General features: G+C 41.2%; 1 protein-coding gene across 5 annotated transcripts in view; it reads right to left on the bottom strand.

Annotated features, from left to right (window-relative positions):
- CYB5R4 (cytochrome b5 reductase 4) overlaps positions 1–18,807 on the bottom strand; it is an 84,982-nt gene extending 66,175 nt beyond the window's left edge. For 4 of the 5 annotated variants that reach the window (XM_082405870.1, XM_082405869.1, XM_082405868.1 and 1 more), the window contains exons 1-2: positions 18,575–18,792; positions 13,104–13,257 (exon numbers count right to left, since the gene is read on the bottom strand). In XM_082405870.1, the coding sequence (XP_082261996.1) occupies positions 13,104–13,257; positions 18,575–18,649 (229 nt within the window). In that variant the 5' untranslated portion in view covers positions 18,650–18,792. Of the gene's footprint in view, positions 1–13,103; positions 13,258–18,574 lie in introns of all 5 variants that reach the window. The other variant, XM_082405872.1, reaches the window with a different exon arrangement.
- Positions 18,808–19,714: the final 907 nt, after the last annotated feature.

Here is a 19,714-nt window from a genome sequence, read left to right as displayed (position 1 = left end):
TTAGTGGAGGAGGGGCTTGAACTAAAAATGAAAAGTAAAAGTCTACGTGTCAAAACACTAAGATCCACCTCCTACCACCCATCGCAGCAGAACATTTATTTGCAGATGATTGGAAGATTGTAGCCTAAAAGAAAAGATTTACAGACAGTAGGCTGGGGATCCCTGCCACTGCCCCCAGTCAATTCATAAAAAAATGTTCTGCCCATACACGTGGAACTTCCATTCAGCTTTCTGGGCCGTCACTCTCACCATGAAGAGGCAGAACATTTGACAAAAGTCTCTAAAATTAAAATTAGTATCTTAAGTACTTATTAATTGTCAAGCTCTGGTGCAGTTTTTAAGAGGAAAAAAAGCAAAGACTAGAAATGAGACCAGCGCTACCTCAGAGAAATGAGAACCAGACAGCAACTGTCCTGAGTATAACTTAGAGCTTCAAACTGCACCAAATGACTTCAATGATGGCCAGTCTAATTAACAAAAGAGCTAAAAGAATCTGGTCTGAATGCCTCAGTTTGCCCAGGAAAATTTAAATGGAATGTAATAAAGGCCTCCAAGCACTTCAGAAGGTTGACTGGCCATAATTATCAAAGGTCATCTTATGTTACATTATTAGTATTAGGAAAAAGAGCCCTGACATTTAACAGTTTCATTAAAAGGAAACTGACCTGTAAAAGCATGAAAAATTAACAGTCTGAGCAGTCAGTTACACTCTTGAGTATTTTGAAAAAAATCCACAGACTTCTCCTAGAGAGAATAATGACCAAACATTATTAGCACCAGACACATTTACTATTCTTAAACTGGATTTACAACTTACACCAGTAATAAACAAGACACCCTATCTCTAAAAGATCAGTTTTCCGACTACTCCACTCTTTCCTATTCCCTGGGATCATTTCCCTCTGTTTGCCTGTGCCTTAGGGCTACCAATGACAGCTACCAACACTGAACTGCCTTGCTATTAGTTACCTGGAAAAAAACCCCAAATATGTCCTTATGCTTTGAGTTATTTCCTATTTTCCGAAACAAGCCAGCTGCAAAGATTAATTAAAATGTAATGATGGGGAATTCCCTGGCAGTCCAGTGGTTAGGACTCTGCAATTTCACTGCTGAGGGCCCAGGTTCATTCTCTGGTCAGGGAACTAAGATCCTGCAAGCTGAGCAGCATGGCTGGGAAAAGAAAAAAAAAAAAGGTGTAATGATGAACTTAAGAAGTAGAAAGCCACAAGAAAAAATTGCTCCCACCCTTAACAAAAAGAAAAAAGCCAGATAATCCCAGAAACACTGTAAGTTTTTTTTGAGGATTTTTTTTATATATAAATTTATTTATTTTATTTATTTATTTTTGGCTGCGTTGGGTCTTCGTTGCTGCGTGCAGGCTTTCTCTAGTTGCGGTGAGTGAAGGTTACTCTTCGTTGTGGTGCGCGGGCTTCTCATTGCGGTGGCTTCTCCTGTTGCGGAGCACGGGCTCTAGGCACGTGGACTTCCGTAGCTGCGTGGCATGTGGGATCTTCCCGGACCAGGGCTCGAACCCGTGTCTCCTGCATTGGCAGGCGGATTCTTAACCACTGCGCCACCAGGGAAGTCCCAAAACGCTCCAAGTTTCTGAGCCCATCAGTGAGATGAGGTGGGGTAAGGCAACCAAATATCTAAATTCCACAGGGTGACAAGCCCCTCTGAGGAAATGGGACGTATGAACCACTTCACCTTTGACAGAGCACAGCCAAAAGAGATGTTGCTATAAAACAACTGAAATTTTAACAAACTCTTTTAGGGCCCAGTGTGCACTAGTGCCAATTTAGAACGCTGAGAGGCTCAGAAACAAAGGGATTCTGCATCCAGTCAATTCTTTTTTCATAGTCTTGCACTTCATGAGATGCTCATGGGAAATAGCATGAGCAGGGCAGACCTGAGAAAGGTCCATAGGTGGTCCAGGTGTGTAGTACCTGCTCCAAGACTTGAGGGTAGAGCAGGAGTACCAAGAAAAGGCCATCTACACTTTGGGCCTGCAGGAGTACAAGGTGATCAGCTACTGCTGAGGAAGGAGCAAGAAATTCACCCATGTTGCAGATCAACCCTGACACGCAGCAAACGCAGTCTGTTGCTGAGAAGGGACGGTAAAGCCTCCCACCCTCAAGTTCCTGCACTGATATAAGGCCCAGGTTAGCTGCTGCTGGATAGGGCAGGAAACACACATCCTCCTTCACCCTGCATTGACATTAGGCAAATTTAAGGTCAACACTAGAGGAGGGACAGAAAGCCCACTCAGGCCGAGATCCTACACTGATATGAAACAGATGACTTCTAGCACTGGAAGGCAGGCAGAGTAACTGCTCACACCCCACGCCCTCTGCCCTGTCCTCCTCCTCCCCTACTGATATAAGGCAAAGTTCAGCTGCCATGGGCAAGAAATCTGCCTGCATTCTAAACCCTGCACTGAGTAAGAGGCAGTGGGAAAGTGACAGGATCACTGAGAAAGCTCAGCCCACGGGGCTCAGGTAACAGGACCTGCCTAAGACTGAGGCTGAAACAGGAAAACTGCAAAACCCCTTCTACCACCACAAGTCTTACATCAAACAACAAGTAAGAGCAGTCTGCCACTGGGAGAGGGGCAAGAACATGGTGAGAGACCCTATGCAAGTATATAGGGCAAGCTGTCAGCTAAGGAGAGTAGAATAGGGACAATGAAAAAATCCTCCAACACTAAGGCCCCACATCAAAAACAAGGTAGCAGTAACCCACTGTTGGAGGAATTTGAAGTCAGTGGTGCACCAGTGATAACAATAACAACCACCCCAAACCCAGATCAACTACTAACTAAGCTGACTCAACCTAATTGCCAGAAAAAGTGTACCATTTCTTTTTTTGTTTTCCTTCTGTTAAAGAAAGGCAGACTGCCACATGCAGCAGCTCATTTGGATGTGTGTGGAGTACTGGAAGCTTGACTACCCTACGTTCTCCTACAAATGACCTTGAGAGCTTGTTTGCAGGTTCTAGTAGGGGAGCGCAGCTACTCATATACCCCCTTGACGGAAGAACAGTCCCCCTCTATCGGGCAAGGTCATCCTCTTCAACCAAGCATGCAGCTTCGAGAGGGACGCACATGGAGCGGTGAGGGAGAAAGGGGAGACCTGCCTAGCCGTCCAGATCAGCTGAATCAACCCTGGTGATCAATGGGGTGACAGATGTTGCAGCCAGATCACCCTCACATCCGAAAGTGTACCATCTCTGAGTATAAATACCACAAGTTCTACTGTTCATCTATATTCAATGTGTAACACACAATCAAAAAATGGTAAGACACATTTTTCAAAATGATAAAACCCACTGTCAACAGAGAAAAACAGCAATACAACCAGACTTAGACTTAGGTGCGTATACTGGAACTTATCGGACACAGACATTAAAATAACTCTAATTAATATATTAAAAGATCTAGTAGAAAATAAGGTTGACACTTAATAAATGGGAAATTTCAGCACAGAGATGAAAGCTATACAAAGAAGCCTAATGAAAACACTAAAAATGAAAAACATGATATCAGAATGAAGAATTCCTCTGATGAGTTAATCAGCAGACTAGACACAATAGAGGAAAAAATAAGTAAACTTGTAGAAAAGTCAACAAAAATGATCAAACTGAAACGCAAAGAAAAAAATGAGTGAAAAAACAGAATGGTGCATCTAAGAGCTGTGGGACAATGCAGGCTAACGTATATGGAACTGGAATCCCAATAGAAGAAAGGAAGGAGTAGAAGTATTTGAAGAGATAATGGCCCAAAACTTCGTAAAATTAATTTAGAGAACCCCAAGCAGAAAAAATAAAAGGAAAACCACATCATAGTCAAACTGCTGAAAAGCAAAGTAAAATTTTAAAGGCAGTCAGAGAAGAAAGAAGCCTTACATTCTACAGGAAAACAATTAAGAATGACAACAGAGTTCTCATCTATGCAAACTAGAAGATGGAGTGATATTTTTAAAGCGCTGAGGAAAATAAACTGTCAACCTAGAATTTTATACCCAATTATAATGTATCCTCAAAATGAAGGCAAAATAAAGATGTTTTCAGATGAACAAAAGCTGAGAATTCATTGCCAGCAAATCTGTAGTGCAAGAAATGTGAAAGTCAGTTCCTTAAGGGAAATCTGGATCAACACAAAGAAATACCAAGCACTGAAAATGGTAAAAATGTGGGTAATTTTTTTCATTTTCTTAATCTCTTTAAAAGATAAGTGACTGTCTAAAGCAAAAATAGTAACATGTCGCAGGATTTATAGCATATGCGGAATGGATAACGATAATAGCACAAGACACTGGAGAAGGAAATGGAAGTATATTCTTACACTGTATGTAAAATGGTATAATATTATTTGAAGGTAGACTGTGATAAATTAAAATTGTATATCATAAACCCTTACAGCAATGACTAAAACAAAGATGACAAAAAGGTATAAAGAATAAGTTAATAGTGAAGATAAAATGGATTCATTAAAATAGAATGATGACTATGTCAACAATTGGTGAATCTAGCCATGTAAAGGGTTTCTAGAGTTCACTGCATCACTTTTGCAACTTTTCTTGAAAGTCTGAAGCTTTTTCAAAATAAAAGGTTTAATTGAAAATATTAATGGCAAAAAATGGCCCTGAAGAAATCTCCAATATTTACTTAACCCCTATAGTGTGCAAAGTCTGCAAAAGGAAATATGAAGCTGTACAAAGGAGAGAGAACATAGGATTCCCATCAGGCTGCAGCTCACATTCTATGAGCTCAAAAATGAATAACTGACCATGAGTATATATCAGAAATCTGTCCAGAAATAACAAAATTTTTTATTAAGGAATTGATATATTCCCTAACTCTAAGAGCCAATAACCTGGAAACAGCAAAAATGAAAGTCCCTCAACTGGTCACTATTTTGTGAAATCATTAAAATATCCCTACCATATGTGGTTTAAAAGTCCTACATGTGATTCAAAGGATACTTACTGAACACTGCCGATGAGCCATGCCCTGTACTCGATGCTGGGGGCAGGGAGAGAAGCTGCATGTTAATACCCTGAAACTCAATTTAAATAAAAAGACAAAAATAGAAGAAATGGCCCAAAAACGTTATAGATGTTCTAACAGCGGACATACATCAAATACTGAGGAAGAAAGTCCAGGGGAAGAAGCAAAGTCCAAGACGACCAGAAAAAGATGAGGACACTGAAAGGAAGAAGCTGTCGGAGGAAAGAAGGGAAAGAACTGAGGGTGTTTCAACAATGTAGTATAAACAACTACCTGAGGTCACAGAAGAGGCTGGAGAGGACTGATAGGAGCACATAAAGGGTCAAGCCTTAGAAAAGAGTGTGCCTTAGAAAGAATGATGTCTTTGACTTTCCAATACAAGAAATTGAGAAGAAAGAATACAGGTATCACTAACTTGAAGTTCCTCATATTCACAGTGAACACCTATGTGTTGCACTTGGGCTCTTTCTCTCACACAATCACACCACCCAGACTTCGCACGTGCTTTTTCCGGAACCTGTAATATTGTTCCCCTTCCTCTCTGCCTGGTTAATGCCCATTTACCTTTCATCTCTACTCAATCTCCTGGACTCTTCACTCTTAGCACAGCAGACCTCTCCTTCACAATACTCCTCAGACTTGAGTAACACTTTGTGTTCCCTGCCAGATTGTGAATTCCATAAGAGCAGGGGCCAGCTCTGTTTTAAATTTCCATGTCACTCCCCAGAACCTGGTATCATGCATGAAACATAGTAGACCCCAAGAAATACTTATTAAACGAGTGAACCAATATAGAGAAAGAGAAAGTTAAAACCTATAGTCTCTATTTTGTATGAATGACAACTACACACAAAGTCACACAGAAAGCAAAAGCTATAGTTCATTAAATTACTAAAAATAGAAATTGTCTCGGAAGGCTATCCTGTATGACTGTTAATTAGCAATGCTATTTAGCACAAGGGAAGAGCTACAAGTAATAGGCACTCCATCATAATTTCAAAATAAATTAATTCATGAATGGCACTCAAAGTGAGTTACGCATAAAGGCTAAGCCAGGATCCAATCTAGAGTTGAATATGATAAAACAGGAAGCAGTACAGTGCAGTTTAAGCATAACAGCTTAGAATCAGGTTGCCTAGGTTAAAATATTGGCTCTACTCTCATCAGCTATGGCTTTGGCAAGTTACTCTTTGCTCTGTAGTGGGCATTAATGTTTTCCCTTCCCAGTGTCCACTCCCCTTCCAGCAACAGCAGCACTTTTTCTTCAAGGAGTCACATCCTCCTCCCTGACTCTTCAGTGCGGCCCCTCTCTAGGGTAGAGGATGAACTCGTGACCTAGGTTTAAGTGATTAAGTACACTATTTCCCCCTAAATAGAACTACAATTCCAGCAACGAGAACATGATCAAAACTGTGCCAATCAGAGCCAATTCCAAGACTTTTCTTTTAGCTATTAGATAAAAGGAAGAGAACCTGAAAACAACTGGGGTTACAGTTGCTGTGGTCATCTTGCTGCTATGAAGAGTTAGTCCTAAAATGGAGCAAGCCCAGAAGGGAAACTGACAGACAGTGTGAAAGCAGATCCTGAGGACACCACCTGAGCCCCTGTACCAATCCTCACCTCAAGTCAGCTCCACCTGTAACTTTTTAGCCCTCTGCTTAAACCAAGTTAGGCTGGAGTTTCTGACACTTACATCCATGAGTCCCCACTAATATACTTTCTCAGCTGCAGTTTCATCATCTGGAAAATGAGGATTCACTAAGCTTCCGTGCCCTCATCCGTGAAGCAGAGTACCTACTTCATAGGTTTGTTGGGAAAAGTAAACACTTAGCACATAGCACAGATCTCACACATCATCAACTTGCTAAGATGTTTAAAAACAGAAAACACTTCTTATAAAGAATACTGAGCTATATATGTGATTTTAATTAAAAATCTGAGAATTATGTGACTGGATAATAAGTTTAAGTGAGCAAAAACCTCTGGTAAAAAGATAATGGCAACAGCTAAAATGTAAATCAGGATAAAAATCCCAACACTGAGTTTCCTGCTACCAGGTAATTCAGACATTAACTAAGACTATAACAAGAGTTATTGCAAGCAAATTATCACCACAGAAGTATAGATGCCAATGTTGAAGAAGAGAAATTAAAACAGTCACCTCCCCAGTAACAACAAGAGTAAAAATCAGTGAATAGAAAATGGACAAGGAACAGAGAAAATCAAAGCCAAAAGTTAAGACTGATAAACTTCTAGTAAGACTGATAAAGAAAAAAAACCAAAAAAACCAAAGACTATCAATATTAGGAATGAAAGAGGGTCTATCACTATAGAACCTAAAGACATTAAAGAGATAATAAGAGAATGTTATAAACAACTTTATGCCAATATGGTAAATAACGGAGATGAAATTAACAAATATACTGAGAAACGTAACTTATAAAAACTGACACAAGAAGAAGAGAAAATTTGAATTGCCCTAAAAATTTCTTTAAAATTGAATTTGCAATCAAAAACTTTCTTACAGAGGAAATTTCTAAATGTTGGCTGAAGTCTGTAAACCACTGTGTCAATCAAGCAAAACACCTGAGGGTTAGATGAGCCCCGCCCCCCACCCCAGAACACCAGTTTTTTTCCCCTCTAGTGGATTTTTAGTGAATGGAAGGGTGGTACGGAGAGAGGAAGAGTCAAAAAAAGAAAGAAGAGATTGAATAACAATTAAGGAGATAAAGACAGAGTAAAAGTAAAAGAAATCGAATGGTCTCATATGTCAGTAGGACAGAATAAAATCAACAAAGACTAGATTACCTGCATTAATGGTGTATAATAGGCAACCTGAGAACCTACAGATTAGATTAGAAATGGATTAATAAAGGGAAATAGACCTGAAAAAATGTTGGTTTGTATTTCCTAAACAAGCAAGTGACAGCAGAAGGGAGTTGTTCGAGAATCTGCAAACTGTCAAGAAGCAAGTAAGGAGGCTGTTACACAAAGCAGACAAGGTACAGAATAGTTGAGCTAACTGGAATAACAATACAGTATTGTTTAGAGGCACTCTGTATTACTGTGATAATACCTTCTATTATATATCAAAGCATTAGTTCCAAACTTGAAAAACTGCTTCTAGAAGAAAATTTTCAGATAGAAAAAGTTTCTCAGCTAGAGACAGAAATACTACAGTTTCTCAAAACAGCATTGAAGCAGGGAACTAAGAAAACCTGGAGAAAAGAATTTGGTGTTAAAAAAAGTCAGCTCTCTTCTTGGTGGGTTTGAATCTAACCTAAAAAGTATAAAACTTATTTTACTTTATTATTACTGAAGTATAAATAAAAGATAGCCTAAAGAACTACAGTCAATTCTCATTACTCCAGGCAGTTACGTTCTACAAACTCACTTCAAACACTGAATTAGCCAACACTGAACCACTGCTCCTAAGGGAAAATATTAATACAAGGTGAGGTTCCTGCAAGCCTCTGGTCACATTTTTATCAACCAATCAGAACATAACCTCGTTTAATGTATGTTCTGCTTGACATCTTATTCAATACATACTGTAGATTCATGAACGCTGAATTCACAGCCAACAGCACTATGACTCATGGCTGAACAAAGCTCATCTAACAGATATTTTCTCCAGAAGGCACATGACCACATTCTTGGGTCAGCACTTCAGCACTCTCCTTGCGGGGCAGGGGGCATGTATACAGTGAAATCACCAACGAAAAGCACAGGATGTGAAAAATGTCGCACTAAAAAAATGGCGAAAAAGACACTTGTTACTGTAAGAGAGCTGGAACAAGAAGGCAGAACATTGCCTTGTCTGACCTCGGCTAGGAACGTGTGCTCGGGCAGCACCAATTTTTCACTGCACTGCGCATGTCTGCAAATTACTATGAAAGCACTATGAGTGCTGATTTGGGAGTTACAAATAAATTTTAGTGAGTAGGCAAATTTGAAACCCAGGAATAATGAGGATTGATGCACTCACAAAAATTTATACTACTGTCATACGAGTAAATTTTTTAAAAGTTTACTGTAAATGAACCTAGAAATCTAGGAAACGGTAATGGAAAAATACCATTTCTTGGAATCAATCTGCCAAGATTTTTTAGTTATTGAAACATGAAAAATACAAACCCATTAAAAGTCACTTTTACAATGGTCTCAAGCAGGCCTCTTCAATTTACTAGCATATGACAATCAGCATTAGGAGAAATCAAAATCTGTTCATTTCTAAGTTATAAATGAAATCCATTAAATCCCACTTGGGGAACTGAATTCACTAAATTTTTAACAGCAGAATGGCCAACATATTTACTGTAATCAACTTTTTAGAAATATCATTTATTTCAACGGACTGTTATTGAGTATCAAGCCACACTTCCCCTCATCCTAAGATTAAAATGATGCCAAAAGATGATTTCATGACTTAATACATCATTACCCACACTGATTACATACTACAGTAAAATATACTACAGGAAAAACAAAGTCTGATCTAGGCTCTACAGAGCTCTCACAGATGAGTGATTTAGATTTTTATTCAAACACCTAAATGTTCATGTTCAAAGCTTCACATATTTGTAAATCACCTTTAGTTCTTGAGAGAGAGACAGAGAGAAATAGCAATAAAAGAGAAAACTACAATTGCATGAATTAATGAGAAATTCAACAAAATTTTTGAAAAAGCTATCTCTCTCCCATCCAGTCCCTCAATGTCCCAATTAACTCTTATTGCATTATAGGAATTACATAATTTACAGAGAAAGGTGAGAATTAAGTGAACAAATCAGAAACTCCATAAACCTGCCTTTGAGATCATTCCAGACCAATGCCCACATTTTACAGTCAGCTGCCAGCCAAGTGCTCTTTTTACACCATCATTTTTAGGAACGTGACTAGATTTAGCACACCTGAACATTAAGCAGAACAGCTATGTACTCAAAAAAAAAAAAAGTCCCCCAAATATTAGCTATAAAAACCCATGCCAAAGTGTATATTTTCTAAAGAGACACTGTGTCTCCCTTGGTCTGATCAAGCTGAAATTTGAACTGATCTAAAAATGGGGCAAGTGTTAGAAAATGAAGAATCCAATACTTTAAAAAAAGAAAAAAAGTTATACGTTGATACCATGCTTCCCTGTGGTAGAGCTTTAATTAAAACTTGGGTCCAAACATTAGCACTGACCTTCGAAGCTAAATTGGCATACACTCCCTTTAAGAAGGTATCATTAACATTTTAAATTAGAACAGCTAAGAAGAAATAGACAATTACATTCAGTCCTGTGCTTTCTTCTACTTTCATAGAGGATTGTGTTAGAAATTACCAGGAATTTGTCTGTCTCTCATTCATCCTACTTTGCTGCCTTTGTCAACATCCTGGTTCACCTATTACCACCTGAACTTCTGTAAGAGCTAAATGCTTTCCTAGTCTCATTTCAATTCACAATGCTCACCACCAGACTACCTTTTCCAAGGTCTTCTCTGTCCCCACATTCAAGCACCTCCAACAGTTCACACTGCCATCAAAATTAAGAACACATTTCTCAGCTTGGCTCTCAAGGTCCTCCGTAATCTGCCCTAACATGCCTTCAGAGTTTTCTTTCTTGTAATTCTCCAACAGGCAGCCTAAGCTCCAGAACATACCTCCAGCTTTTCTGTGTCTAGACCCGTGGTTAGCATTTCCCTCCGCTTGGGTGTACTTCCCCCTCCCTTCCGGTTGAAGTCCTGTCCACCCTTTCAAGGCTTATCTCTATCACAAAAGCGTCTCTGATTTTCCTAACCCACATGTCTCCCTCCCTGCAATCTGACATCACTTTCTTTATAGCCCTCGTAGGGCACGTCACTCAGACTTGTCTAGCAGTTATTTATCTTCTCCTCCTAGGGTGGAGGGTCCCGGGGCAGGGCCTAAATCAAATGTTTCTTTATTAAAATTAAAAACCAAACTCTGTCAAAAGGGGAAAAAAAAAAGACACATCTTACTTTGCAATCGGGGGTGGGGGGAAAGCCTAATTATTAGTAGGGTAGAATACATTCTCCAACAGAAACTTTAAAAGAATTTATCCTTAAATCAACAACCTTACCAGAAGAGTGTCATCCATTCAAATCATTACGGGAGATATGTAACTGGGAGCAACATGTATTACTTTTCATACATAGCAAACCTGTCCCTGATCTCCATCAATACATCAAATGAATAATAAAGTATGACTGTATTGTAACGATGCCTCATTTATCTAATAGCGCTAGGATGTGAAGGGTTCACATGAGAGAGTTTTCTGAAAAAGTGGCTTCCTACTGCAGAAACAGCTCAGACACGCCCGTAGCCTGGACCAGCTGAGAAATCCTTGTGGGAAACTGACCTCCACTTCACCCAGGCCAGCAGAAGACACTTGGGCACAGTGGGGAGGTCATTTTGTGCCAGTCACCTGCACCTGGTAAACAGGTATGCAGCACAGAGAGAAGGCAAGGAGGGTATTAAAAACCCTATCAAATGGCAAAAGGAGCTTTTTGTGTCTGGCAGAATCCTCATTCCAAGTTACTGGTCTATCCACAGTGTATTAATCCTTGAGAAACTTTGAAAAGTTGACCATCTGTTCTTCTGTCTCAGAACAAGCTATGTCATCCCCTCCTGGAAGATTCCATACCCTCTGCCACTGAAAAACATTCCACGCTCTAATTATATCTGTTAAGGATTGAATTGTGTACCCCCAAATTCATGCATTGAAATCCTAACTTGCAATACTTCAGAACATGACCTTATGTGGATACAGGGTCAATGCAGATGTAATTAGATGAGGTCATATTAGAGTAGGGCAGGCCCCTCCTCCAATATGACCCATGTCCTTATAAAAACAGCAAATTTGGACTCAGACAATCACACAGGAAGAATGCCATATAAAGATGAAGTCAGAGATCACAGTGATGCTACCACAAGTCAAGCAACTCCAAAGATTGCCAGCAAACCACCAGAAGAGAGGCGAGAGGCATGGAACAGATCTTTCTTCAAGCCCAGAGAAGATATCCTGATCTTAAAGTTCAGCCTCCAGAACCGTGAGATAATAAATTTCTGTTGTTTACGCCACCCAGTTTGTTGAATTCTGTTTGGGCATCCCTAGCAAACTAACAGTGCTACTGGCGTCTTTCCATTTACTATACCACTGATCTACTGTGACCACCACACACCTCTTCAAGCAACCAAATTTCTTAAGAATGATAAGTGTTGCACTAGTTCAACAAACACATACTGATGACCTCTATGTGCCAGGCACCGAGGACACAGCAGGGGACTGACATGGTCCCTGCCCTCATACAGGTGACAGTGTCATCAGGATAACTGACAACAAACCAAAATTATACAATGATAAAATTACAACTGCGATAACAGCAATAAGTGACACACTTCCTTTCTTCTTTAAACTGAGGATAGTGGATATATGGAACCCCGTCTAGATGACTCCAGGACATTGCTATGGAGACCCAGTGCACAGCTGCAAGCCCTTTATTGTTTTTGCTTCCCTCCCAGACGCCAGGTTGTAGCACACCATGAGATCTACTTCCATCAACTATCATTCTTTGCTCACTCTCTCCCAATCTATCCCTTTCTAGCTTGGGGCTTCTAATTTGCTGTGGGCTAGAAAAATCAGGTAACTCATATTGCTAACAAGCGTGGATTAAGTAATAAAAAGAGCTGCAAGTGAGAACTAAGGATTTGGCTTTAATGTGGGTTTCCTGATTTACTTTAGATTCTCAGAGACATTTTTTCCTACAGAATTCTGTTACACGGCACAAAGGTGGAACATTATTCCATATAAACTAGGTGTTACTGAATAATTTTATTACTTTGGTATTAAATTGCCTGGTAAACACTTGTTTTCTTTCAAACGGAATACAGTACGGGGATGCTATGTGAACAGTGACTTAGGGAAGAAATACTGCCTAAATTCAGAATTAGACAATTTACTGCCCAGTGTAAGGCATATTTTTGTTATCTAATTGCAAATCATATCACCAAATAACAGGACCAAGGGGTTGTATAGCATTAAAACTGGAAACCCTAGCCAAAACGTTTTGCAGTACGTAATAAATACCACCTACCTCTTATGCATATCCAACAATCATCTTTTTTGTTGTGTTTTTTAAGTTCTTCTTCAGTTACTTCAATTAATCTTCCTTTTAATCCTGTTAGGTCCTTTCCACTTTTGGTCAGTCGAATCCAATCCATAAGACTTCTGCCCTGTTTCAGAGGGACCTCAAAAAGGAAAAGGGAAGAATTCAATGTGGCTTTTTCGAGTAAGCTGCTTTCCCTTCCCCTTAGGGCTGCTGGTCTTCAGGCCACTTCATTATTGATTCCCACTCCAAAAGATAAGAAAACTCAAATATAACAATTCTAAAAATCTTCTTCAGCTTTAGGAGGTGGTATTAGAATTATAAATGGAACCCTATATAAAGTACCTGGGCCATGAGGTGGGGCTTAGAAATTCTGGCACACAAATGTCCATCCAAATGGTATCATAGTACAAGGATAGTACTGAACCCAGAGTCAGAAAACAAGTTTTGGTCCTGGCTCTATCGCTAATATGTTCTAGTCGCTTACCAATTTGGACCAAAATTTCTTTGCCTTAAAAATCAAGGGATTTGGGCTTCCCTGGTGGCGCAGTGGTTGAGAATCTGCCTGCTAATGCAGGGGACACGGGTTCGCGCCCTGGTCTGGGAAGATCCCACATGCCGTGGAGCAACTGGGCCCGTGAGCCACAACTACTGAGCCTGCACATCTGGAGCCTGTGCTCCGCAACAGGAGAGGCCACGATAGTGAGAGGCCGCGCACGGCGATGAAGAGTGGCCCCCGCTTGCCGCAACTAGAGAAAGCCCTAGCACAGAAACGAAGACCCAACATAGCAATCAATCAATCAATAAATAAATCTTTAAAAAAAAAAAATCAAGGGATTTGATAGAAGAAAATAGAAACAACTGGCTAAAGTTGATTTTCCGGATTTTCAACATACACAGAATATTAGAAATCACATGAGATGGTAATATGTTTTCTAAGAATCCACTGAGAAACAAAGGTTATCAAATAATGGAAATTAATAAAACTGTGGCTCCCCATATTCCTTATAATAATGTCTCTAAACTGTCACACTCCAGGGAAGCGTTGGCAAACTGGCCTATGCCCGTTTCTGTATAGCCCTTGAGCTACAAGTAATTTCCACCCATGGTGGTGGTGGTGGAGGTGAAGAGACTGAATCCTTATGACGCCCTCAAAGCCTAAATTATTTATTACCTGGGCTTTGCACAAAACTTTGCTTTCTCCTGCCTAGAGGGTTTAATAACAGGATGTTTGGGATTTTGTGGGTTTTTTTTTTTTTTTTTTTTTTTTTACAAAACACATTTTCAAAGCTTTTAGATAAGAGGTACAATTAGTGTTTTAACCAGTTAAGACACCCTAGTGGAAATTTTTCAAGACATCTAACCTGTATAACTAGTTTGTAACATAGTACCAGATACCTGTTTAACATAAAAACAGTCATATTCAAGGAAGTTTATTGCTATTGTGTCCCCCCAAAATAGACTGAAATCCTAATCCTCAGTGTGATGGTATTAGGAAATAGGGCCTCTGGTAGGTGATGAAGTTGTTGGGATTAGTGCCCTTATAAAACAGGCATTAGAGAGTTCCCTCACCCCTTCCACCAAGTAAGGACACAAAAAGATGGCTACAAACCAGGAATCGGGGTCTCACCACACACAGAATTGGCCAGGGCATTGATCTTGGACTTCCCAGTCGCCAGAAGTGTGAGAAATAAGTTTCTGTTGTTTATAAGCCACCTATGATATTCGGTGAGAGCAGCCCGAAAGCACTAAAACACACATCTCACGTTCCTGAATCATATCTATTTTAGACATGCAATTGCCCCCAAAATAACCAAGTTAATAGGTCTGTGGTGCCTTTCCAACTTCACATTTCTTCTTACCAATCCACATCATCCCATTCTTACCATCGCTAAAACTCTCTAGGTCTCTTGGTCTTCATAAATGAAGTAAAGTGTGAGAATACATATGATCTTTCCCATCCCAAACCACTTCTTTCACCACTCCATCACCTGCAGGGTAGTTAAAAGTAATCTTTTGGAAATGCAAATCTAATCTAGGACCCTCCCTCCTTCAGTGGCTCCCCATATTCCATATAATAATGTCTCTAAATGCCCTTGAGTGGTTTACTAGGCCCTTCATAATCTGGTCATAGTTTACCTCACAAGCTCCACGTTTTAACTTTTGCCCCTTCCCATTCTATACTTTTAGGTAAATGGAAACTGATTCCGCTCTCTCCCCCGCAGACATGACTTCCTCCAGAAGCCTTTTCTGACCCCGACTCCTTCAAGGTCATAACAGACTGTTATAGTCCCTATGGTATTTATAACTGCCTCTTTACTAGTCTGTGAAGCCTACTGGACTAAACTCTTTGACAACAGAGATGCTGGGGCCCAGGGAAGGCCATGCAAGAGGAACACTTTGACTGTCCTCTTTGTCTCCCTGAAAGCAGGAAATAAATCTCCCATGTGAAAGGTGCCCTCCCTGTACTGGGAGGCAGAAAGACATCCTTCTCACCAGAGATAGGAAATTCAGGGTCAAGAAGCCTGTAAACAAATCTTGTTATTTGTTTACTAATTTACCACCCAAGCCCAAACTTTGCTCAAATTCCTTACCATTTCAGTATCCAGACCTAAGTTTCTTTGTCCCATCAATTCCTCTCAAATGTATTGTCTGTCTAAAAAGTATAAAAGCTGCCTGCTTTGGCCACTTCTTAGTGTAATAGGGAAGAATCTATTACAAGTTAATCACTAAAGGGATGTCGCCTATAAGTTTAAATTATACGTAATGGCCCATCTCTGGGAACCCGGCTATCTGGGCAATGAGCATTAAGCTAAAATACCTTTGTTTAGTTCACAGGAAACATCCTGACCAGGCCCACCTGTGAATGACTGCAGAGAGGAAGAAATTAACACATCCTCTCTGGAGGCTGATGGGAAACAGGGAATGTTTGACTTTACTCCCTCCCCTTCTAGTATAAAAGAAGCCTGAATTCTAACTCAGGCAAGATGGTTCTTTGGGGGATGACCCCACCAGCTTCTCCGTTTGCTGGCTTTTCAAATAATGTCATTATTCCTTCCCCCAGCAATTCGTCTCCCCCTTATTGGCCTGTCATGCTGCGAGCAGTATAAGCTTAGACTCATAACATTAGACCCCATTTCTACAAGACTTCTGTGCATGCCAATTAAGTTTGTTTCTTTTTCTCCTGCTAATCTGTCTTGTGTCAATTTTGTAGAAATTTCCCCCTCCCCAACAGAGATCACATCTCCAGCATATGGTAGGGTCTCAATAAATATGGTATTGAGACCCAAATATGGTTGGGTCTCCATGTCTCTGCTTCTTATTTGTAGAAAAAGCTTCAGTCTCCTAGGCCTTTCCAGAGTTCCAAAGAGCAGAATCAAACAGCTAATGACTACAGAAGTGAGAAAATGCAGAAACCAAGGAAAAGTAGTCAAGCAAGAAAACTACTAAGAGCTTGAACAATAGTCACAGGACTCCTAGTCCCTCCTGAAGACATACAGATAACAACATGATGCATATCCTTGAGTTCTTTTACGGCAACCAGGACCCCAAGGGATAGAAACTGCTGACCACAAACACGAAGGCCCCAGCCTGGTTGGAACAAGAAGGTTGCGGATTGAGATTTCTAAAATATCACCATGTTACCTCACCACCAACCAAACAGAAGAATGTCTGCAAGCTAATCATGCTCCCTGGACCCTCACCCCAAATGTTGCCTTTGAAAACCCTTGCCTGAAAGCCATCGGGGAGTCTGGGTGTTCTGAGCACTAGCTGCCCGTTCTCCTTGCTTGGCGCCCTGCAAATAAATGCTGCACTTTCCTCCACCACAACCCAGTATCAGGAGATGGCCTTTGCTGCGCATCAGGAAAGCGAACTCAAGTTCGGTTCAGCAACAATTTCACAAAGGGGGAAAAATCGTCTGAGTTTTCTCTTGAATTGCACAATAATCGTATTTTATTCTCTTTCTGGACCCAAAGACTCACCTTTGCCATCACCACCTGGGGAAAAGTTTGTCTTTGCCTCTAAGTTTTCTCCTTTAAATGATACTGAGAACATGGCTGGTAGTTTTAATGGAGAAGGGCAGCAACTCTCATATTCTAATCCAGAGATGCTTTCTTTGAAAAGGCTCTACTATTCAGCCAAGCACTTAGCTTAAGGAGAGAAGCAGGTCAAACACCAAGGAGACGAGGACACACGACTGGATGGCTGCATAATATATGCAGCAATAAGTGAAAAGTCACAGTCAGAGTCACATCACATCAAGCCTACTGGGTCCAAGGCAGCATTTCTTAACCAGTTTTCTTTTCTGTGAAATGAAGATAACGAAAGCACCCACTTCATAGGATCATTAGAAAGATTAAACAAGTTAATACATGTAAAGCACTGAGGTCTTCAGTAAGCACTAAATAAATCTCAGCTTCATTATTATTACAGTTGGGGTTATAGACTTCTGAAAAGCTAATGAAAGCTACAGATCCCTGAACCCATAATTCTAATCTAGAGTCAAACTCCAGGTCCATGTGGAGAACATAGAGAAAGTTGGTGAAGTTCCCAAATGATGTCAATGCTAAGGCTCAAGAGTTCAGAAATGAAAAAGGAGTGGCCCGAGTAGGTGGAAGTCTTGAAAACAAAACATGAAGATGTGGTTATTGAATGAGGAACTAACAATCAACAGGAGCAAGCAGCATTCATGTTGCAATGAACACAGGAGACAATTCTATTAAATTCTGCAAATATAAAACACATTTGTGTTCCACCTGTTGGTAACAGAAGCTACGTGCAACAAAAAGTTAAAGAGTATTATATTAGCTTCAGAGTCAGCAAATGACATCAGTAAAAAAGGCAGTGATAAAACAATCAGGTACCAGAGGAAGAGAGAAAGGCAGTGTGACTTGGAGAAGTGTCCGTAAACCTAACTGGAGGTTTGTAGACACTTGTTCTCGCTTCTCCAATCTTCCCTAGCTCCCGGAGTCCCCACCCTTGGCGGGATGATCACTGGTCACTGTCGCTAGTGCTCAGCCTTTCCTCTCTTCTAGGGAACTCACATCGCTCACAACCCCTTCGGAAAGTGAACAAAAGAACGGAGAGGAGGTTATGTTGAAGGAAGGAAGCTAATATTGAGTCCCTACAATATGGGACGCACAGAGCCTGGCCCTATCATACATCTGAATTTAATTAATGGGAAAAGAGTTGTTAAAAGGGAACTGACAGAACGGGATAAAGGGATGGGAAAGAAAAGGGGCCAGTACGTAAGAGGGAGGGAGGTCAGGAGAGCTCGAGGACTGGAAACGGCATGGGATCTGAAAGAGATCGCCAGCAAGGGCGGGAGGGAACGAAAGCTAGAGGTGGGGACAGGAGGTGGGAGAGGGGACGGAAGGAGAGAACGGACTGTGCCGGAGCATGAAACGCTGGCGGGAAGGGAGGGCTGCGGCACGAGACCGCCGGAGTCACCCGCTTACCTTGCTACGCCCCCCGGAGGAGACGCGCTGCTGCGAGCTGGAGCCCGGGAAAGACTGGGAAGGGACGTTCAGCATCCTGGACCCTTGGCCCGGGCCCTGCCCGGGGTACGCCGCCCAACGGGATAGCTCGGCGCGACCCCTCCGGAGTAACACCTCCGGCTCCGGCTCTGAGGCCGGGCAGAGGCCAAGCCCCCAACCCACTTCCGGGGTCGCCCGGGGTGAGGCGCGCCATGACGCAGCACGTCGAGGACGCGAGGGGCGGAGCCAACGAGACCAATGGAGAGCCGGCGGGGTGGAACCAGGGCAAAGTACGCATGCTCCGTTCGTCCGGCACCCTGAATTTCAGCACCGCAAAGAGGTGACAGCTATTCCATGGAAAGATTGAAGGGTGAAGCTGTTCCTAAACCTTGGTGCTGACTGAATCTGAGAATAAATTCTTGGAGACGCCTGTTAACCCAGAACACAAGTGTCTGCCCATTGTTGAAGCACTACCATCACACTGCTTGAAATATGGAATAAAATAATACAATTAAGGCATTTTGATTTCTCAGAAATTCTCTCTTCTGAGGCACCACGCTGTGCAGGAAAGAGAACCTTTAAGAGTTAAGATGTCAAATGCAAACAGCCACTCCTGCTAGGTGAAGAGAACACTTCACCTTTAAGAACTCTCGCTAATGATTAACGAATGAGTCGCAGAGGTTAATAAAGTCTCTTTCTGCTCCATTCACCCACTCACAAGTTCTTCGTCCTCATCTAACTTCCTCTCTTCCCTGAAAGATAAAGGGGACTGAGGACTGCTGCAGCCCACGTCCAGATGTAGCGCTGAACAGCTAGCCACGTTTAAGAGTCAGATAGGTTTAGTTTGGATGCCACCGCTGCAGTTAATAAGTGAGCATCCTTCTGCAGGTTACCTTAGTATCTCAATGCCTCATTTCCCATCCGCATAATGGATTTAGGTTTTAGTAAGAATTAAGTGAGACGTCAAGTGCAAATTACCTAGCACAGTGCCTGGCTAATAGTAGGCACTCAATAAATGTGGCTGTGGCTTTTCATACTATTCCACCATATTAATGACAGCAGCACAAATACTGTGCAGGTAAACACCAGTCCCTAATACTCAAGGTCCAGATTGGTGACCTG

This window comes from Balaenoptera borealis, assembly GCF_965194805.1.
Source record: "Balaenoptera borealis genome assembly, chromosome: 9".
NCBI lineage: Eukaryota > Metazoa > Chordata > Mammalia > Artiodactyla > Balaenopteridae > Balaenoptera > Balaenoptera borealis.
Note: the sequence above shows the minus strand (reverse complement) of the source record. Positions and strands in the feature narration are given on the sequence as shown.